Consider the following 24,074-nt stretch of genomic DNA (forward strand, 5'->3'; position numbering starts at 1 on the left):
GACGGTCAGGGGTCAATGGGGGCTCCTGGGTGAATGCGCTTTATGGTCATGGCGGTGTTTTTTGGTAGTGACTGGGGTCCAGGCGGAGATGGTAGGCTGGTTGGCGTTGCTGGAGGTAGGTGTGGTTTCGGTGTCTGGAGTCTGTTCATTGAAGTTATCTGACAGGGACTTGATCTTGAGATGGAAGTAGGAGCCAAGTTTGTTGCAGAGGTCCCGGGAAGGTGTGATGTCTGAGGCTTTGCTGAGGAGTTTGGTGAATTTCTGTATGATGCCAAAGAGTTCCTTCGAGTTGCTGGAGTTGGCGAGGATTTTGTCCTGGATGAAGGACCTTTTGGTGGATCTGATGCGTTGGTGGTATTCTGTCATGACGTTCCTGTAAGTGGCCCGAGCTTCCGAGGTTTTGTTGTTTCTCCATACTTTCTCGAGACGTCTGCAGGTGCATCGGGATTCTTGGAGGTCTATAGTGAACCAGGTGGCTCTCCTGGGGTGCCGTCTGTCAGAGTGACGGAGGGGGCGAGCTTGTCTGCGCAGTTGCGGATCCATCTGCGTAGTTCACTGGCAGCAGAGTTGACATTGGTCGTGGTGGGCGGGGGATTGTAGTTTAGGGTGGAGTTGTGGTGCTACTCAGAGACCTTGTTCCAATTCCTTCGCAGAGTGCATGGTGTAGGTTTGTGACACTGATCAGGAAACATTTTTATCACTCACAGAGAAAGAGTGGGTTTAACTACTGCTCTATGACATGTGCTGTGGTGGGCAGAAGCAAAATGTGAATGACAGGCGAAAAGTCCACTGGATGAAGAGAGCTGTCCCAAAGTGATTTTGATTGAATAAGGTGACAAACATCTAAAGCTGTCTTTAGGCCAGACCCAAAATTCTCTTCCAAACCCTACCTTGTTTGAGTGCGTGTGAGATGGAGAATTTGAGAGTGTTAAACTGCAGATGCTAGATGGGTGACAACAAAATGAGGTTGGATCAGTGGGATAAGAGTGTGTGTGAGAGAAGGGCTAGTAAGTGGAAGGAAGGGAGGCTGTGGTAGGTGAGTATGTGTGAGACGGAGGGATTTAGTAAGAGGAAGGTGTTGAGAGTGTGGGTAAATGGAGGGTGTTAGAGGGGGTAGGTTTATCAGAAGGTTGGCACCTAGCTTGGCAAAGATGTTGCTCTTGAAAACGTTAAGTTGCATAAGGCAATCGAACACTTGATGCTCATGTACTTACAGATATAAGACTTTGCTAGCAGCCCAGGTGATGTCACAGAGCCTTTCACCCACCTGGTGAGCATCAATTGAAGCCTCACTTTATAGGTCTCACCTGCCACAGTGCATGCGCTGTTGCTGCAAACTCTATTTTTCATTAACTTTTTTAAAGGGATTAAAGCCCACCCATTATTTACCATGGTTAACTTTCTCATCACTCTCACTTTTGTTTTCATTGGTCAACAAAGGCGGCTGGTTTCATTTTGCCGGTCGCTCCAGCTGGCTCAGATGGCTTTGGGAGGATTTTTATTTTCACCTCGGTTTAGATTTTACACACATACGCTTGTGCCCTCTCATTTCATGACTTTAAAGTCAATAGTTCAGTTGAAGAGCCAACTAAATTATTTGACGCACTGGTATGTCATCAGAGAATCTTGATCTGTTCCTTACTTGGGCCCACCCTTAACCCCATAAATCACTTTTACCTCCCTTTACTCATACCCACCACTGAACCCTAAACTCACCCTTACCACACATAATCCTAAAATTACCCTTAGCATCCTTCACCTTTACCCACCTACAAACCATAAAATCAACCTTACCTCCCTTTACCAATAATTATAATATTGTTTGTAGAACTGTTAATAAGATTTTTAAATATAGTTTGCAATTGTAAATGATTTATAATTGAATTTCTAAAAGTAATTTATAGTGTAATAGCAGGTTGCTAGGTTTATAGGGTAGGAAGTTAATTAACTAGAATAAATGAACACTTATTTATTTTAAATTATTAATGTATGAATTTTTTTAAATTAATTATTAATATGCAAATTGTGTAATAGTGATATTTTACAAGATACATATTAGGTGCAGGCTGCTAGATTTCGTGGGATATAGGGTGGAAAGTTATGTAATAATCAATTCACTAATTAACAATGAATGCATTATTAATTATTTAATTGATTATTAATTATTCAAATTGTGTATTATTTATATATTTCGTTATATATAGGTGCAGGTTGTTGGTTTATAGGGGTATAAGGTGCAAAGTTAATTACGTTAAAATTAATTAACAATTGATTAACAGTTTATTATTAATTAAGATTCAGGATGAATGTAATGTTATGTGCATGGTGTTCACACAATGAGATGTGGGTCCTCAGCTCGGTGTGCCACATGCTACACATCACTAATGAGGCCCAACTAAGATGAAAGTGATCTTCAGTTGCTTGTACTGCCGTTCAGAGTGGACGTGGCCTATCCATTTAGACTGGAGTGGCCCTTGAGAGGCAGGGCCATGACTAATTTGCATATGGTTGGTCTCTATCTGTAATGGCTCTCACAAGCTAATGCAAGATGGCAAGGAATGCGTACAGAGTATGTGTATAGAGTAATGAATAGTAGTTCAGATTAATACAAGAATTACCATCACTCACTTTTTTGCTGTTATAATGTTAACCCCTTAAGCGCGTCGTGGAATCTGCCACGGTGCAGGCATTTCCGTGTGTGGGCAGGCCGCATGGCCAACGGACGTGCGCAGCACTACGGAGGTAGTGCTCGCGACGACCATCGGCTGACGCATGCAGCGAATAGGTTAATATAATATAAGATCTCATACCATCTCTGGCCCATCACGACTCTGTAGTCGGTTAGCTTTGTTATTGGTTAGAAGCCAATTGTGAGTTAGCAGAACATATACTACATTTGTCCTGCAGGTGGTGCTCATTAATTCACACCTCCAAAACTGCACCTCAGACTGCCCATTCGTAAGTATAACTTCATAAGACCAGAAAGTGCTCCATCAAGAGCGGAAGTGAACCACAGTCTCTTGCTATTCTTAACTCAACGCAATACCTACTTTTCTCTACCTCTTTCCTGTTGTGATATCCTTCATCCACTTGTTACATCTGTTTGAATGCTTTTAGTATGCTATGATGATGTTAGTTGTGGTAGAGGCGAAAAGGTGTCACCTTAAAAACAGTATGCTGCCAATGAGAATGATGGCAATTTCCCTCCATTGATCAAACTTGCACTTAATCAGAAATTCTGTTGTTTCTTTCTCTTTAGCCCTGGAAATGTAGACTTAAGAGCTCAAACATGGCTAGAGGGCTTGGAAGAATGTTCCAGGAAGATCTTATCTGCCCCTCTTGCCAGAAGCCTTACGACCTTCCACTACTTCTACCCTGCTCTGACAGCCTCTGTAGGACCTGTGTCCTCCAAGAGAAGAACTTGGTTTCCTCTAGGAGCATCTCCGAACATTCGCAGACCTCTAAAGCTCCTGGAGAGAGCTGCAGTATTTACTGCCCTGGCTGCCGGTGCAAGGTGGAACTACCCAGCCCTTCCTGGGAAGCAGTCATGACTTATCTCCCTGTGAACTGGACTCTGAAGCAGCTTTTGGAGAAGAGTGCATTGTCCGCAGGTGACTGTGTGCTGCGAAGCGTGGATCAAAATGGGGAGGACGGCTTGAACCAAGATTCCCAGGAACAGACACTCTTACCAAGAGGTCGCAGGAGGCTGGTTGACACACAGGTTACATCTGGAGAAGTAAGTTATCTCTTTACATCAACAAAGTAGGCTAAAAGCATGAAATAAGTAATGAAAAACGGAAAGACTTCCGTGTATGGTCTGATTGGCACTAGTTGTCATCATATCTTAAGTGAGAGCCTCGAACAGAGATGTTGGAATATGTTTTAGCTCAACAACATCAGGCTCACTCTCCTTCTACCTTCTTTCTGATGATCTGATAGTAGGCACCATGTCTATTCTCTTGATACTACGAGTTTTTGTTCATGGCGAATAGAGTGATACTCTATGCCTTGAACTAAACGTATTCAAAATTAGTCTATCTATCTATCTATCTATCTATCTATCTATCTATCTATCTATCTATCTATCTATCTATCTATCTATCTATCTATCTATCTATCTATCTATCTATCTATCTATCTATCTATCTATCTATCTATCTATCTATCTATCTATCTATCTATCTATCTATCTATCTATCTATCTATCTATCTATCTATCTGTCTGTCTGTCTGTCTGTCTGTCTGTCTATCTATCTATCTATCTATCTATCTATCTATCTATCTATCTATCTATCTATCTATCTATCTATCTATCTATCGATCTGTCTGTCTGTCTGTCTGTCTGTCTGTCTGTCTGTCTGTCTATCTATCTAGAATAAAAAAAACTTAGAAGTTCACTGAATAAACCAAAGGTTACAGGAATGCTATACTTAGGAAATAGAATTAAAACAACTTTAGAAATTCACTGAAAAAACAAAGGTTACAGGGGGGTTATTGTTAGGCTCAGATTTCACACACACTAACCATTAAAAATCAGCAGTTTTAGTTACCTGAGCTAACTATAACTTCTGTCCCTGCCATGCACTGCTTATAACCTCACATATTATATCACTCATGACATGGTTAATGACATCACTGATGACATCATCCACATAACCACTCACAATTCCATACAGCCACTCACACATCCATACAACCACTCACACACACTCACAGATCCATGCAGCCATGCACACATCCAGGCACACATCCATACAACCATTCACACACCCAATTATAGACCCATGCATCCACTCATGCACCTACTCGCACAGCCACACACCTACTCATACACCTACTCACATACCCACAAAACCACTCACACACCCACTCACTGAACCATGTAACCACTCACACACCCACTTACACATCCATACCCATTCACCCACCCACACACCACTCACACACCAATGCAACCACTCACACACCCTTACAACCACTCACACACCCATTCACATACCCTCACAGCTATTCCAACAGCTGTTCATTCATCCATTCAACCACTCACACAGCCATGATGCCACCTTCACCCACTCAAACACCCATACAATCACTCATACAGCCATAGAACCATACAACTACTCACACACCCAAACAACCGACCACACACCCATACAGCCACTCACATAGCCATTCACACACCCAGAAAACCACCCACAAACCTATTCACAGACCCATGCAACCACTCACATGCTTACTGACAGACGTATACAGCCACTCACACACCCTCTGACAGTTGCATACAGCTACTCACACACCCATAGAGCCACTCAGACACCCACTCACACACTGATGCAGTCATACAGCCACTCAGATGACATATGTTAGAAATAGTATCACTCATTAATAGTACAGAAAGATCAGTAATTTAACTTTTGCAGTTGCTTAGTATATATCTTTAAGTCTCAGAAAGGTTTACATCACACTTACACACACTGGATGATGTCATAAGTGATGTTATCAGTGATGTTGTTTGAGATGTCATCAGTGATACTACTGATCATGTCATGACTGATGTAACATGTGAGGTCATGAGCAGTTATATATTGGTCAGCTGTACCATAGAACAAGTGTTTATTGTGTTGTTCTTATGTTTAGCACCGGTTGATGAATCTCCACAAAACTGCTTAAAAAGGTGCTACTTTTTGACTAGTTTTTACATGGCTAGTTTTGTGTTGATCTGTCAAGCGGGGGCCAAGAAAAAAAGGGGAGACCCAAAATGCAAAATCCCCATGCATTTTCCATATACTTCTTTAGACAAGGCTACGGCAAAAACTTCTGAACAGAATTACACCAAATTTTGCCTCAGATTATGCTTTCTGTGATATGGTGTAAATCCATTAAGTAGTGTTTGAGAAATTAAGGTAAACATATAATTGTTTATCTGGACCGTTGCATCTGCTAGAGTCTCATGATTCTTGCAGGAGCACCAATTGAAAAATAGAGCATTCTGTTTGTCCCAGGTAGCTTCATTTCCCTTAAGCCATCTCACTCCCATGGGAGTCATACTCTTGCGAGAGTGAGTGCTCTGAATGGTTGCCAGAAACATGAGAAATATGTTGATGGCCACCCTTACAGGACTCTGGGACTTAGTCCCCAGTCCTGTACATACTTTAATGCTTTAAAAAATATAAATAACGGGGCAGGGTAGGGATACCCTGACCCCCTAAGTCCCATGGGGGGACCGAGAGGGACCCATACACTGGCAAAAACCAACAAAACTGCAAAAATTGCTAAAGGGGACATTGCGGTCAACTGGCTGGACATGGCTGCTCCCACTATGGCACGTTGGTGCAGGGGGCGGATTGGTGCACTGCACAGGAACGCCCCCTGTATGAGGCCAGAGGATGCCCGAAGAAGTTTTGCAGAATGTGGGGCAAATGGGTCGGAGTGATAGAGGACTGATACTTTCACTGAACAATCGAGAACTGGGTGGGTGTAATGATGTCCTCTCCTTGCTTGTCGACTCCTGTATGCTGGTGTACTATTATCTCATTTTGCTTTGCACCTCTAACTGTATTCACTGCTGGTGTTGTTCTCTCTTGTTGATCTCTCACAAAATCAATAAAATTGGTTATAAAAAAAAACCTGCAAAAATTGGATTAAAAAAATGTAGGCCGGGGCAGCTTACTTTTAATAATGGGAAGCCCACCCAACCAAAATTAATATATATTTTGGGAGGGGGGTTAGGTGGCCCCTCTCCCCGAGAAATCAAAGAGTCGGAAGCCCACTCCATATGCCAAAAACATTGTGTATGGGAAGGGGGGATGTGCAGCGCCCCTACACGAGCCAAGACAGGCCTTGGGAAGACAACCCTGGGGTTTCAATTTTGAAAAATTGGGGGGTATTCTGCCTCTAAAGACCCCCTCCCCCTCACTTTTTAGAAATGGCCTTGGGGTATGGGGTTCCCAGGGCCTAAAAAAGCCACGGAGAGAAAAACGGGCCCTGGGGGATGTGGACCCTAGGGTTTAATAAGGCTCTGGGAGGGTGGCCACATGACCCCTTTCATAAAAAAGGGCCCTTGAGGATGGGGTTCCCAGGGCCTAATAAGACTCAGGTAGCAGGTCCACGCAGCCCCCCACCTTTTAATTTGGAAAGCGGTGGGGCGCAGCGGCCACAGCGACTGACTCCGGAACCCGGGGGCTCACAGTTCGATCCCCGGTGACAGCGGCAGATCAGCCCAGCACCATGTGACTCTGGGCAATAGTTCGCTTAATCTTCCCGACGGCTCCCAGGACCTTGACACCCTCGGGTAATTGTTCACACTTTACAAATAATGGACATTTTACAATTAAAGAAAACGGCCCTAAGGATAGGGTTTTCAAGGCCTAATAATGCTCTGAAAAGGAGGGGGCATAAGCCGTACATGGCGGAGGCGTAAGTTATAGTTAGCTTTGCTAAGTATAACTGGTTAATTTCTGTGTTTTTTTAGTTCAAATCATTAATATTGTCACTTACAAATTCACCTAACTATAATGTTCATTAAAACTTTTTTTACATCAAATTTATACGTTTTTTTAATGACAAAAACAGATCTTTTTATCACGCCTAACTATAACATTAATTAAACCTTTGTTTTTTTCAGTGAATATATATATATATATGTATTTTATTATCCAGTGGTGGTGGTTGCCATAGTCAAGGCGTTTTATGATTTGCTAATAACTTTGGCGACATTTGACAAATCTTCCCAAAACTTCCCAAAATAAAAGCAAATTCACCTCAACTCTCTCCTAGAATGATTCATGGTGATCTGTCAAGTGGAGGCTGAGAAAACAGGGGGATCTTAACAGAAAATTTCCCAATGCATTTGCTATAGATTTGTTTGGGCAGCGGCAGCGCAAAAACTGCTGAACAGAATCACACCAAATTTGGCAGGAAGCTTGATCTTGGCCCACAGATTCTGCTTTTTGTGATTTGATGTAAAGCTGTTCAGCAGTTTTTGAGACATTGAGGTCTAAAAATAATTGTATACTTGGACATTTGGGCCCGAGAGACTCTCACAAGAGTCCCTTGAAGCCAATAAAAAAAATAGAACATTCAGATTGACCCAGGGAGCATTTTCCCTTGGAGCAATTTGCTCCCATGTGAGCCAGACTCCTCTGGGAGCGAGTGCTTTCAGTAGCTGTCAGCCGCATGAGAAAGATGTGGCTGGCAGCCTTTACAAGGCTCGGGGACTTAGTCCCCGTCCTGAAATTTAATTTAAAAAAATAATGTAAGGGATCAGGGTAGGTATACACTGCCCCTTTAGACCCTCCAGGGTACCCAGAGGGGCCACCCCATCCAAATAAAAAATAAATCTTACATTTTTGCTGCAATCCTGCAGGACTCCTTGTGCGGCTTGGGATTGTTAGTCTTCTGGGGGTTTGGCCCACATGGTATAGTTGCAGGCCTTGTCCTGTGGCTAGTCCCCCACACTGGGCATGGCTAAAGCCACTCGTAGATTGGGATTGTCTGCCTGCAGGTGTAGGACGCATGACCAGGCTGCAAACCAGGCCCGCAGCAAACCCCACGCCCGACCTCAGCCAAAGGCTGTGCTCTGCGGGGTTTGGCTTTACATTGAAAAAAACCTTGAAGTTCACAGGAAAAAACTAAGTATTGTTATAGTTCGGTAAAATGTTCAAGAACAAGGTAACATTTTAAGCTCTAAAATCCACTGAAATTCACCAGTTTCCTTTTTTTTGTAGACATGCTAGTTCATCTACATGCTTTGCTTTCATACTTAAGGGGACTCTGTCAACAGAAATGATTTATGAGGGGAAAATGTATAAAATACAAATATACTTTTTTGGGGCACAATTATGTGGCCTAAAAAAATCCTGTTTGTCAAATGTAAACTAAAGAATACAAGCTTTACCTTACATGATTATTATTTGCCTAATTGGAGACTTGACAAATCAGTCTGCTTCAACTTCTGTCGATATCCTGTTCATGCTTGTGAAAGTTGTGTTGCTGTTTACCAAGTGCTTCTCCCAAATTCTTTTGAATTGCTGTATTTGGAAAGTGGGTTTTCATTGGAACGGGACCCAGCATCCATGCTGTAGCTCAGTATGTATCTTTCAGTGTCATAAATGTTTATGAAAGTCTCACATTCACTGGATGATGTCATCAGTGGTGTCATCAGTGATGTTTTTTGAAATATCACTGACCATGCAATGGGTGGTGTAATATGTGTGGTCATAAGAAGGGCTTTGCGGGGGACTTAAGTTATAGTTAGCTCATGTAACTATAACTGTTGAATTTCTATGGTTTTGTGTGTGTTAAATATGAACCTAACTATAACGTCCCTGTAACCTTTGTTTTTTTCAGGGAATTTCTAAGATTTTTAAATTCTATGTCCTAACTAGAACGCCCCTTCAACATTTTAATTTTTTCTGTGAATTTCGAAGGTTTTTTAATGCTATTTCCTAATGATAATGGGCCTGATTCACAGAACTAACTTAAGCCAAAATCCTAAACTTACTACGTTTGGTATTCACAGAAGTTAGGATTGTGTCTTAAGTTTGTCTTAAGACAAACTTAAGACAGGCGTAAGACAGACTTAAGTTAGGATTTTGTCTTAAGTCTGTCTTAAGTCTGTCTTAAGTTTGTCTTAAGACAAACTTAAGACAAAATCCTAATTTCTGATTTTGTCTTAAATTAGTTCTGTGAATCGGCCCCAATGTCCCTGTAACCTGGTTTTTAGTAAATTTCCCCTTTTTAAAATATACATTTTACTACAATTCGACCCCTGAGTTCAATTTACTATTATACATTTTCACAAGTTTATAAATATATGCTATTCACAAATTAATTCTTATTATGTATTTTATAAATAAAAAAATTAAAAAAATTAAGGCAAGGTAACTTATATAGTCTTTCTATAAATGCAATGCACTGGGGACCAGATGTAAGCCCCGTTTTTGCATGTTCAAATGGGTTGAACCTTTTGCGCATGCAAAAACACATTGGGCCATGTACATAGCCCCTTTAGTGAGTTGCAATTTTTTTGCGACTTACTAAATATGTTTTGCCACCCGCTATTTGGAAGGGGCGTTCCCTTCCAAATTGTGAGTCTCAAAACAATGTACTGATGTTTTACGACCGATATTTCGGTTGCAAGGTGGTAAAGCACTTGCAAAGGGGAAGAGTTCCTCAAGGCACCCCTTCCCGTTTGCAAATACATGCAAAGAACTTTTTCAAGGGCAGGCAGTGGTCCCAGGGACCACTGCCTGCCCTTAAAAAAATGAAATGAAAACGTTGCATTTTTTTCTTTTTATGCATCCCGTTTTCCTTTAAGGAAAACTGACTGCATTAAAAAAAATTCTGCTTTATTAAAAAGCAGTCTCAGACTTAGTGGTCTGCTGAGCCCACCGGGCCACCATCCCTGGGAGGGCTGGCATTCAAAATGGGGATTACAGTAAGAGGGTCAACCCGGTAGTCAAGGGACCTGGGTAGTTATGTGTTATAGAAAGAGTGGTCCCAGACCTATTGGGATTAATTTAGATTAAATAAAATTCTTTAACCAAATTACTTATGGAACACTATTGTTTATTCAAATAGTGTAAATACGTTTTTCACTGTATTTTTTCATTTTTAGGGTGTATACACATATAAATAATTAATACACATCTTAGCAGTGCCCACTGTACAGGGGAAGGGGGTAGTGCAGTGTTGGGAAGGTGTGGGTAGGTCAAGTGACAATCCAATCGTAAATTGCTTTCAACAATTGAAAATGGCTTCCCAGGGGAGCCTTGCCGGAATTAATCAAAAATCATATATAACATTAGTATGGCATCATAAATGACAGGTGTACAAAGTCACACTCCGATCAAGTGCTGCGGCTGGTAGTCGACGTTTCGACCCTCATTGTAGGGATACTACCCCTTACATGGCGGGTCTTCTTCAGGACAGTGGGGGGGTTGTGGGTGGTTCCTATAGGAGAAAGATATTTACAAGGGATTACTTAGTGATCACTTAATGATGACTATTTACACAGGGGCACATTAGATTACATCATACATTGGTAGATCCAATGAATGGTCCAGCAGGACCATAGGATGGAGTGACAGGCTAATTTCTGTCCGTACGGGATCACTGATAAACGATTTGTCACAGTAATACATATATCCACATAGGGCTAGTGCGAGTAGTGTCACGACAAGGATTATTCAAAATTTGCGGCATGTGACTGGGAAGAGTCTAGAACATAAGCCCCAGGTGACATAGCTTATAATTCCATTGGAATTAAAAAAGTCACGGCATTATAGTTGGAGACGTGGGGTGTTTGAATCTAAACATCAAGCTGTTGTTACATGAACAGAAAATGTAGAATTACCTTGTGTTCAGATCATTTTATGGTCTGTCGTAAGCATGGGCGAATTTTGCGAATCTGGCGTTCGCGAATTTGCGTATTTGCGAACTCGCAATCCGCAAAATCCGCGAATTCTCACAAATTTGCGGATTTTTTTGTTTTTATAGTGTTCGCAAGGGTTTCTGCCAGTTCGCGAGGATTTTGTACCAGTTCGCAATTGCGAACTTACTTGTTGGCACGCAACGGTCGCGACTATGTTGTTTCTACGTCTGGTTCATCATCACAGGTTCACAGCACCCTCTGTTTCAACACTGCCACCCTCTGTTTCACCCATGCCACCCTCTGGTACATCAATGCCACCCTCTGGTTCATCATCATCACTGTAGATTATGGGGGGGAAAAGCAAGCACACCTGCCCTGCTTCAACTGACATGAATTAATTTGGGGTTGATTTATTAATGTGTCACTGTTTTAAAATTCCAGTCTGGCACCTGCTTCCTTATCTGTAATTTGCTTTCTGTTGCAGTGCAGTTTTTTTTCCAGGACCTTTGTGGCCTACTTGTAGCTATTCTATGATCCGGCTGTGAGGGTCAGAGCAGGGTCATACAATTGTTGCAACTAGAAACTGAACTCTGGAGGGGCCCCAGTCAGGAAGCACTACAGGGAATGGTTACTAATGATGAATTTGAACTTTTGCACCTGCTGAGTGCTTTCAGTTTAGCAAAACTCGTTTTGCTGCAGAACAGCAAATGTAATGCCCCAAACAAACTTACTTGTGAAAGTTGATTTCTAATCCAAAAGTGATCCAAAGAAAGTCAAAAGAACTCAAATCCAAAAAAGGGCAGGCAAATGTCAACCTGAGGAGGGATTCTGATAAAAATCATCATTTTCAGAAGGTCTATGCTGCTTGCTAGTGGATTTCTTGTGCAGAATTGCAAATTTTGTAATTTCGTGAGTGCGAGATTGTTGCTGTCCGCCGCACCTACATGTTCGCAATTGCGAACTTACGCCGCACGCCGCAAAATTGTATCACCAAGAAAAAAAAATCCGCTGGGTGCGAATTTGCGGATTTTCGGTAAATTCGCGAGCGTTCGCGGATCGCGAATTTACCGAATATCCGCAAAATCCGCGAGCGGAACGGATTTTCCGCCCATGCTTAGTCTGTCGTTAGGTGAGATACTTGATTGACAAAATCATTCCTACAAGGGTGGATAGACAATTACAATTGCTTGAGATAGATAGTTATGCAGATAATTCCGCTAGAAGGGCTAAGGCACCTTATTAGTACAATTACCTGATAGATAGGCAGGGTGTCTACAGTTGATAGATTCTTTTGTGGTGCGGACTGGTATAAGCACTCTGGGATTTATCCTATAGCGGAGGCTTCTCATTGTGTAGACAATCTAGAAAAGGGTAGAATATAATGTGCCTCATAAGATAAAATAATTGGATATTCACATTTGAAGGAACGGAAAATTTAGAAGCCACAGCCGTTACCTGTATATTAGCGTACCGATCAAGACACGGGTCCTAGTCCATTCCTGACTCGGTCGCTGTAAACGAAAAGGAGGAGCTTGTCAGGCCGCGACAGGCACAATGTATACTAGTGGGCTTGATAGAATTAGTTAAAATTGAAAGGGGGCATCTCTTACCTAAAGGAGCGGGTCAGGCTACTTCGTTCCCGGACAGTTTCTATGGAACTAGAACGCCGTACAAACGCGTCCCGGTAACCACGACAACCAGCGTAGGCTTTCTTCCATTGCCCTCGCGGTCGCGTGGTGCGGAAGCGCTTTCATTACAATCCCCGTCGAACTCGAACGCCACTCTTCCAATTCTTACGGGAGTTGCAGGATGCCGGGAACGAAGTAGCCTGACCTGCTCCTTTAGGTAAGAGATGCCCCCTTTCAATTTGAACTAATTCTATCGAGCCCACTAGTATACTTTGTGCCTGACGCGGCCTGACAAGCTCCTCCTTTTCGTTTACAGCGACCGAGTCAGGAATGGACTAGGACCCGTGTCTTGATTGGTACGCTAATATACAGGTAACAGCTGTGGCTTCTAAATTTTCCGTTCCTTCAAATGTGAATATCCAATTAGTTTATCTTATGAGGCACATTATATCCTACCCTTTTCTAGATTGTCTACCCAATGAGGAGCCTCCACTATAGGATAAATCCCAGAGTGCTTATACCAATCCGCACCACAAAAAAATCTATCAACTGTAGACACCCTGCCTATCTATCAGGTAATTGTACTAATAAGGTGCCTTAGCCCTTCTAGCGGAATTACCCGCATAACTATCTATCTCAAGCAATTGTAATTGTCTATCCACCCTTGTAGGAATGATTTTGTCAATCAAGTACCTCGCCTAACGACAGACCATAAAATGATCTGAACACAAGGTAATTCTACATTTTCTGTTCATGTAAAAACAGCTTGATGTTTAGATTCAAACACCATACGTCTCCAACTATAATGCCGTGACTTTTTTAATTCCAATGGAATTATAAGCTATGTCACCTGTGGCTTATGTCCTAGACTCTTCCCAGTCACATGGCGCAAATTTTGAATAATCCTTGTCGTGACACTACTCGCACTAGCCCTATGTGGATATATATATTACTGTGACGAATCGTTTATCAGTGATCCCGTACGGACAGAAATTAGCCTGTCACTCCATCCTATGGTCCTCCTGGACCATTCATTGGATCTACCAATGTATGATGTAATCTAATATACCCCTGTGTAAATAGTCATCATTAAGTGATCACTAAGTAATCCCTTGTAAATATCTTTCTCCTATAGGAACCACCCACAACCCCCCCCCACTGTCCTGAAGAAGACCCGCCATGTAAGGGGTAGTATCCCTACAATGAGGGTCGAAACGTCGACTACCAGCCGCAGCACTTGATCGGAGTGTGACTTTGTACACCTGTCATTTATGATGCCATACTAATGTTATATATGATTTTTGATTAATTCTGGCAAGGCTCCCCTGGGAAGCCATTTTCAATTGTTGAAAGCAATTTACGATTGGATTGTCACTTGACCTACCCACACCTTCCCAACACTGCACTACCCCCTTCCCCTTTCCCTGTACAGTGGGCACTGCTAAGATGTGTATTAATTATTTATATGTATATACACCCTAAAAATGATAAAAAACGTATTTACACTATTGGAATAAACAATAGTGTTCCATAAGTAATTTGGTTAAAGAATTTTATTTAATCTAAATTAATCCCAATAGGTCTGGGACCACTCTTTCTATAACACCGCATTCACAATGGGCTCGCAAGTAGCGAGAGGCTTATTACTATTAATGAGCCTCGCAATTTGTGACCTCATTGGGAATCGCAAAACAGTGTAAACAAACTGTTGTACATTTCATTTAGCGCCTCGCAATTCGCGACTCCCAATGTGTCGCAAATTGCGAAGCGCTAAATGAAAGGGTCGTACATCTGGCCCCAAGTCTTTCTTTTTAAAACATTTTTTTTTATGGATCAGCGGATACGTTACCAACCAAAAGCACACATTCATGGCTAAAACAACAACACATTTAATATAAACATATGCTATTGCATTTCTATAAGTGTATCACTACCTGTGTGTTGGTGTGTGAGTGGCTGTGTGGGTGTATAAATGTATGAGGGTGGCTGTGTGGGTGTGTGAGAGGTGGTGAGGATGTGTGAGTGGTTTGAGAGTCTGTGAGTGAGTGTGTGAGTGGCTGTATGCGTGTGTGAGTGATTGTGTGGGTGTGTACATGGTTGTGTGTGAGAGTGAGTGAGTGTGAGTGGCTTTGTGGGTCTGTGAGTGGGTGTGTGAGTATTTTTGTGGGTCAGTGAGAGGATGTGTGAGTGCCTGTATGGGTTTGTGAGTGACTGTGTGGGTGTGTAACTGGGTTTGTGAGGATATGAATGGATGTGTGAGTGGGCGTGTGAGTGGTTGTGTAGGTCTGTGAAGGGTTTTGTGGGACTATCAGTATATGTGAGTTGCTGTAAGGGTGTGAGAGATCGTGCGGGTATGTAAATGGGTGCATGTGTGTGTGAGTGGGTTGTGGGTTTGTAATTGGGTGTGTGAGGGCTTTTGTGGGTCTGTGAGTGGGTGTGTAAGTAGCTTTATGGGTGTGTGAGTTGGTGTGTGAGTGGTTGTGTGGATGTGTACATGGGTGTGTAAATGTGTGAGTGAGTGGGTGTGTGACTGGCTGTGTTGGTCTGTGAGTGGATGTGTGAGCAGTTGTGTGGGTATGTAAGTTGATTTCTGAGAGTGTGTGAGTAGGTGTGTGGGTCTGTGAGTGGGTGTATGTGTTTGTTTAATTCTGTTCTGGATCCATGGATCTGCCACGGAGTACAGAGGGGTGGAGATGATTGCTGTAGTGGATCTGTCAATCCCCGCATGCACCAAAAACTTTTTGGGACAGTTTCTTGCCCACAAGGAGTCCCTCACCGACCCTTCCATCAGTCCCATGAAGTCAGGGTACCTCTACCATGGCCCTCTCCATCACTTAAAAATGTTATCCCCCCCAGGAACCTAGTCCCAATGCACAAAATGGTGGCTGCAACTTCCCTCTCAGATCGTGGCCAGCCAATCATGGCATTGCTGTTCGCATGTGGCTCCGTGTATCCACCATGGTGGATCCTCAGTGGATCCGCGTATGTAGAGATACATAAATCATTTACTTTAATAACTCCAAAACTACTGAACAGATTTAATCCAAATTCCAAAAGGCACTCTTTCTAAACCAAGATCAAGCTTTCTACCAAATTTGGTGGCATTCCGTGCAGCAGTTTTGGCTGTAGTTGTGTCTAAAATCCATATTGAAAATTGCATGGGGAAAATGCATTTTGGAACCCCCCACTTTTTCTCAGCCCCTGCTTGATAGATCACCTTGAAACTACCCAGGCAGCAGCGGAAGTGAGTTGCATATTAGTTTTGCCAATTTTGTGAAGATTTGTCATATGACGCCAAAGTTATTCGCCAAACAAAAAATGCTATTCCTATGGAAATTAGGTCCTAACTATAACTTCCTACTGGTGTGAGTTTTTTAATCCCAAGAGTCTTTCTATGAAGATGTCCCACTCTAGACTCTAACTGCTTACAGATGCTTTAGCACAGCAGGAACATCCATTACCTATAAAAGATTCAAGCATTCAAATGATCGGACACTTAATTTGACAATCTGTGACCAAGGCGATGGACATAGTTGTTAGAATGGAACATATTGCTTTAATGGGCGTTTTAGTGCCCGTGGGCTTTGGTTTACATTGGTGCCAGGACTGCACGAGTTTACAACCTGTATGTAAATTGTTTTAGGGAGGATAGAATGGGCAAGTCTGTATTAAACTATACATTCGTAAAATATAAAGGGAAGAAAATCCTCAGGTTTGCGCAAGGTATGTAACTAATCATGGTACGAGCAGTCGTTTAGATAAGAACATTTCACACCCCCCTCTGTTTTACAGTCCACATTTACCCAAACATGTTAAACAGTCATTGTGAGCAGTGTATCCGTTTCACAGCTTAGGGCCTCATTACGATGTCTGGTGGAAACTTTCTACCCGACTCTGTCTCGGAACCAACTGACTTGCGGTCGTCGGTTCTGCCCGACTGATTATGATGCAACTGATTACTGTTGGGTCGGATTCCCATAGACTTCTATGGGAGCCCGTGTTAAGCCTGACAACTCAGGCTCCTATGGGGAAATTGGGTGTGGGAGGAAAATCCAGCATCCTGTGGCGGACACTTCATTGTGCCAGCCAAACAGCGCAGGGTTTTACAGGGGGTCCCTTAGGTACCCCCTCGGCCCCAAACCAGAGGCCGCAGGATGAAGGGGGCCTGCCAGGGTCCCCAAAGTCGTTTCGGACAACCTTTTTATGTCAAACTGGCTGTTGGAAACCGGCATTGTAATCGCTCAGTCAGAAACGCTGTCCATAGAGCTGTACGATGCAGTTCCAACCAACACGAATTCTCAGAGAGCTGGTTGGAACCGATTCAGGAAGACCGTGTGGATTACAATCCGACCATAAACATCGTAAGCGTTCGGGAAGATTGTAAACCGACCAAGGGTTCCGACAAGGTCTAGGGGAATCTGACTGTCGGGAGGAGGCTTTATGCCCGACATCGTAATGAGGCCCTTAGTGTTGATGGTTAAACCTCTTCCCACTATTGATCTTTTTAAGCCCCCCCCACATTAACCTGAAACAGCAGGGAGATGGGAGGGTAGGGCAGAGGAATAGCTCAGACCCTTAGTGTGGAAAGGGGATACCCATGCAATGCATGCAACAAAGCTGTTGTGTACAAGGGGTAATAGGAAGTTTGTGTATGCATAAAAGGCTTAGCGTGCAAGGGGCAGCACCCAAGTCACAAATGCACTAAAGAGTAGTATGCAAGGAGGAGCCTCCCTGTGCTGGTGTGCTGCTTGTACGGAACACAGGCTCTTACTTCTGCATGCTTTTCAGCAGTATCCTGCTGAAGCTCCGCTGCCCCCACAGGAAGCTCACCACCAGTGCCTCATTCATGACTTGTTGCAGCAGCACACATAATCAGGAGCGACGTGGAGGCACCACACTGCCTCCTCATCCTATACGTCGCCATGGTCTGCCCCAAGACTGCAAGTGGCAGCAACAGGCCACTCTGGAGCCTGCCTCTGCCTGCCCCACTTCCTCTTGGTTCTGTGTTCCTGGGGCCTCGCCAACTCTCTGGCACACTCCTGCCGGGCGGGACAGTGATGTCTCAGAGGCGAGGTCACCTCTAAGAGGAAGACCTGGTGTGAGAGTGACGTCACTCTGGGAGCTACTCTGGGTGGTTGCAGCAGGCTATGATATGGTGCAGGGACCTAAGCAAAATACATGGTTGCAAGTTTACAGAGCTTAGGTTGCCTTGCTTTATTTGTTTCAGTTCATCTTGTCCTTTCCAAAAGTATTGTTTTCATTTACAGAAGTGTTCCCACCTCCAGTCAAGGTTGGCATAATGCTATAGCCCAGAAGCGTGCAGGTCACAGCAGCCAAAAGGGCGTGGAGTGGGTCTGATGATGGAATATGCATGGGCACCTGATTAATCTAACACTTAGCTGCGCAAAGCACACTGCTCTTGGGAAACATTTGAACTCATTAACATTCTGGCAGTGATAGGGAACAGTCACCGATGACTTCTCTAAAGACCAGGCACACAGCCCACTGTTTAACAAGCACAGTCTTCCAGTGCAGGAACATTAGGGCATATTACCAACGTTTAGCGATATTTATCGCTAACGATGCTTAGCGACACATTTTTTAACGCTAAGCATCGCCGGAAATTATCGCAGAGATAACTTGCTATTAGCAATGTTTATCTCAGAAGTGATTAAAATCCTCGCGCTAACTGCCAATTGAGAGATTATCGCTGGAAAACCAACGATAATCTCTCGAAGTTTGGCGTTAGCTTGATAATAGGGGCTCACAAACTTAGCCATGATATCCACCTTCCATAGGATATCATGGCTAAGTCAGGAAAATACCAGGTGTAAAAAAAGCAGTGGTTAGCGCTGCTTTTTTTTATCACTAACAGGGTTAGCGAAATCCTTGATAATAGGAGAAATGTCGCTTAACAACATTTCTCCTATTATTTTTATCTGGAACGCCCCCCTTTGCATCTCATTAGAGATGCAAGGGGAAGCATAGAGAAAAAGGGTGCTAACATGCAAATTTGCGTGTTAGCACCCTGTTGCTGATAGGGAGATAATTTTATCTCCGCTTTCTTGGCTTTTAAAGACAAAAAGCGGAGATAAATCCCTTGATAATATGCCCCATTGTGTGTTCGATGCTTGGCAACTTTTACGAACACATGTCTTATGTACTCACATATATTTGCACTTCTGTATAATCTTACCAGGAGCTTTGTTATTTTAAACATAGCTATGTGCAATGTTAATGCATTTTTATTTTATTTGCTTCCAAGGGGTCCCTGGTTTTGTTAATTTCCAAGCTGTGGCATATTTTATGAAAGTATCTAGTGACATCTATTGGAGGAAATAGAAATAGCGCGTCAGTGTTTTCCATGTGCAATGATAGTGTTGAGGAAATGAGTTTTTCCGATTTGCCCGTGCCGCGGATATTAGTTTCCTTTCAGCTTTTAATTAGGTGAGCACCGGTAAACTCCCCCGTTTGGCGGTTGGCGGAGTTTTCGTGGCAAAAACTCCGCAAACTTCATCGACGGAGCATAGTTTACTGCCCACCCCTAAAAATGACTCATGAGGGAAATATATAGTTCACACTCTCTAAGAAAAGGTTGCATGGGAAATATTGATGGCCTGAGATAGAGAGAGACCTATAAGGAAAGTACGCCACATGCATCAACCTATTTAGGAAGTGCAAACGGTGCGAATCAGTAAATTCGTCCGTTTTCGATTTCTAAATAAGTTTTTGGGATGCATCATACATTTTTGTGAAATTCGCTATTTTTCGCGATTTCCAAAAATGCGATTGCTTCTAAGGAATCGCAAATTTGCGATTCCTTAAAAGCAATGCGTGATTGTTTTTCAAATTGTGAATTAGCAATTAGGGGGTGCAAATTACCACGAGGTTGAACCTCGTGCTAATTTGCGAAAAGTTATGAAAATACTCAAAAATGCATTTTTTAAACTTTCATGTTACAGACACACATGTCCTTAGGACATGTGTGTGTGAAACATGCACTTTAAAATACATTTCAGGGGTGCAGGGGAGGTCCTTTAGACCCCCCTCTGCACCCTTGGAATGCATTAACAAATTGAGAATCGCATTTTCAAATTCGCAATTTGTAAATGCCTTCCCCTTGACTCCTATGGGCCTTTTGGCCCACAGGAATCAATGGGATTTGCGAAATCGCAATTAGGAATTCGCATAATATTTGCGATTCGGTAAAAATTGCTATTTTTACCGAATCGCAAATATTATGCGAATAAAATCATGCATCCCCTTTTGCGATTCCTTATTTGCGATTCCCTAAAAATCGCAAATAAGGAATCGCAAAACCTTACAATGATGCATGTGGCCGGTAGAGAATTATTGTCAGAATCGCAATCCTCCTATAATAGAAGTAGACAAATACTAAACTCCAATTTAACCCACTAATCATCCACAACCAGAAACTGAGGCTGTGGGTGAGACATCATGTCAATCTGGAGTGGAACACGGAAAAACTGTAATAAATATTCAAACAGACACATAAAGTGGAACAAGCAGTGATCTTAACATTACTACTTTATTAGTGGAAACTACACATATTGCCACAACAGCTGAAAATGAGAATCAACGCATGCCATCAGGACCTGTAGTCCATGGAGGAAGAAGGCCTGTAATACAGGCCTGAAGGAGTTATGCGGAATATCGGTAACTCATTACCTAGTCCTACACACTTTACATGTACTGGAGCAACCCATGCTCATAGTACAACACAGTCAGCGCAGAGCAACATCAGAATTCAGTAGAAGGGTAGAAAGATTAGAGAGAGTGATTTTTAGAAGGCAATGAGGTTGCGTAAACAGGCTTTAGGGACTTATGGCTATAAAGATCTGGCAACTCAAATGGCTGAAGGTTCATCTTCACACAGGCGCCAACAAAGACCCAAGAACACTCGACTGCAAACGTTTGGACGTTCTGCAGGAATTTTGGGTACAGTGATATCAACTAGGTGTAGAAGAACAGCCAACATGCAGGTTGAGTTAGGACACCACAATGGTGATGTAGCAAATACCCTTGTACAACTAATAAATATACTTGAGGAAATTTAAACTACGAATGCATTAAAAAGGCCATCAAGGTCTGTTGGAGAAACTGAGGAGGGCTCAGCTGTGAGTAGTATGTGTGTTGTGTTTGTAAGCCAGCTGTGTCTAGGAGCAATAGAACCCAAAATGAGGAAGTAGAAGGAAGGACCACTCTGCGTCCTCATCTACTACCAGGTACTGGATGCCAAAGGCACAAACAGAGAATAAAGCTATGACAAAGTGTATTGCAATGTCAAAAGGATATGTTTTATTGACTTTGTGTAAAGGACCAGCTGAAGCGTCAATATTAGCTATGGGTAGAAAAGACCACCACTTCGAGGATTCTCCATGGTTGCTTAACTGATGTTTTTTTAGATATAAAATCCTCTAAATACCTTGAGAAATATCTTGATATCATCAAAGTGCCTGGGGACAGGAAATTGTATACCCAGTTTAGGTTTGGCTGCTTACCCATCAATGCCTTTACTAACCTTTGGTACAAAAGGGGGTGGTGATGGACGGCCCAGCTTGCTTGAATCCAGTGGCAAAGTGAGCAAGGGACTCACGTCTGAGCATACCCTGCCACACTTATGGCGGCCAAAAGCGGTACAAAAGGGGGTGGTGATGGACGGAGCATCAGAATCAATCAAACACTCACACCCAGTCAAAAGATCTGGGTTAAATCCATCACCGTTCTTTAGCCCACTCTGCCACCCCAGTTCAGACATGGCTATATGCAAATCAGTCTGACCCTGTGCCTCATGGGAACAGTCCAGCCCGAACTGCCAAGCCAAGTCTTCCCTGGCCCGGAAACAAGCTTCCGAGGACCGATTTCTGGCATTCCAGCCGTCTTCAGCCCGGCTTGCTTTATATCCTGCCACACTTATGGTGGCCAAAAGCGGTACAAAAGGGGATGGTGATGGACGGAGCATCTGAATCAATCAAACACTCACACCCAGTCAAAAGATCTGGGTTTAATCCATCACCATTCTTTAGCCCACTCTGCCACCCCAGTTCAGACATGCAAATCAGTCTGACCCTGTGCCTCATGGGAACAGTCCAGCCCGAACTGCCAAGCCATGTCTTCCCTGGACCGGAAACAAGCTTCCGAAGACCGGTTTCTGGCATTCCAGCCGTCTTCAGCCCGGCTTGCGTGAATCCAGTGGCAAAGTGAGCAAGGGACTCACGTCTGAGCATACCCTGCCACACTTATGGCGGCCAAAAGCGGTACAAAAGGGGGTGGTGATGGACGGAGCATATGAATCAATCAAACACTCACACCCAGTCAAAGGATCTGGGTTTAATCCATCACTGTTCTTTATCCCACTCTGCCACCCCAGTTCAGACATGGCTATATGCAAATCAGTCTGACCCTGTGCCTCATGGGAACAGTCCAGCCCGAACTGCCAAGCCATGTCTTCCTTGGACCGGAAACAAGCTTCCGAGGACCGATTTCTGGCATTCCAGCCGTCTTCAGCCCGGCTTGCTTGAATCCAGTGGCAAAGTGAGCAAGGGACTCACGCCTGAGCATACCCTGCCACACTTATTACCACCCCCTTTTGTACCGTTTACAAACCTTTGGCTAAACAACTTCAGCCAGCCCAAGGGATGCCCATCCTGTCCCGACCCAAATTAAACTGTGGCCCATGTTTTCTTTGCATGCCAAGCCTACGACAGACCAAGAAGGAATTGATTGGTTCCACTGTGCAGACAGTTGGGGACCCATAGCCATCTTGACGCACTACGGATTTTAAGATCAGATACGAGACCATCCTTTGTATGTGCCATTGCAAAATTTCTTGGCTGGTTCCGGGCCATTAGGCAAAGGCTCCTGTCCACTTTTCCTTGTGCCAAGGACCAGCTGTAGTAAAAATCTTACGAATCGAGGGTGCTTTAATCCCTAGGATCCTGTTTTTAACTTTCTTCTCAAAGTTTTTATCAAAATCTTTTCAAATTGAGGATATTGTTAGTCATTATTGCATTCACACTTTATTCCTGTTTTATCCTTTTTACATGATTTTTCATTGAGTGCACACATAGAAATGCTTCATCTTAGCGATTTCCTCAGTGTTTACAATTCTCATTACATGATACTTGACCATTTGAACCTGGTGTACTCAATATCTACTTTTACTTGTGTTAACTGTATCATGAGCTCCACTGCTAAGGCAGAATATGTGTGTGTATCTTTTTTGGTTTTACAACCGAAATAAAGATTATGATGATGACTTTGTGTAAATGTAAATAATATGTTGTGTTAAAAAAAAAACAATTGCACTGTTGTAAAACATAATTTGTGAATCAACAGAAAAAATAATGATTACTACATTGAACATTTGGTGTAATATTTTTCTCTAAAATACGAAATATGCAAGTACTTTAAAAATGGTTGTTTGTCACACACCTCAGCCTGCTCCTCCTTCAGCAGCTCTAGCAACATCAGGTCTTGGACGTGGAAGGCGAGGGAGAATATAATCATTCTCCTCTTCAGAATCATCACTTGCTGCTTCAGTGGGTAGACACCTAAGCACAACTAGGTTGTGCGGCATAGCAAATGTGGCTATAATCTCATAACACATTGCAGGGGCAAACTCCAGGGCACCCCCACTTTTAGAGAAGCATCAAATCTACCTTCACGGAGTCAGATTGTTCTCTTTATGGGCCAGATTCACAGATCTAATTTAAGGCAAAATCCTAATCTTACTACCATTTTGGTATTCACAGAAGGCACTTACTCATTTTGGTATTCACAGAAGGCACTAACTAATTTTGGTATTCACAGAAGGCACTTACTTATTGATAAGTAAGTGCCTTCTGTGAATACCAAAGTGAGTAAGTGCACTTAATCATTTTGGTATTCACAGAAGGATCTTACTCATTGATGAGTAAGTGAATTCCGTGAATACCAAAATGAGTAAGTGCCTTCTGTGAATACCAAAATGGTAGTAAGTTTAGGATTTTGTCTTAAGTTAGTTCTGTGAATCGGGCCCTATAATGCCCCCTGTTTGTTTGTGGGTAGCA

At 43.0% G+C, this 24,074-nt stretch overlaps 1 protein-coding gene across 1 annotated transcript in view; it reads left to right on the forward strand.

The window, feature by feature from the left end:
• Positions 1 to 3,265: 3,265 nt before the first annotated feature.
• LOC147684085 (uncharacterized) overlaps positions 3,266 to 24,074 on the forward strand; it is a 48,324-nt gene continuing 27,515 nt past the window's right edge. Inside the window, exon 1 of the mRNA XM_086944948.1 lies at positions 3,266 to 3,736. Coding sequence (XP_086801074.1) covers positions 3,290 to 3,736 — 447 coding nt within the window. The 5' untranslated portion in view covers positions 3,266 to 3,289. The remainder of the gene's footprint in view (positions 3,737 to 24,074) is intronic.

Source organism: Lissotriton vulgaris, chromosome 11, assembly GCF_964263255.1.
Source record: "Lissotriton vulgaris chromosome 11, aLisVul1.2, whole genome shotgun sequence".
NCBI classification, from domain to species: Eukaryota; Metazoa; Chordata; class Amphibia; order Caudata; family Salamandridae; genus Lissotriton; species Lissotriton vulgaris.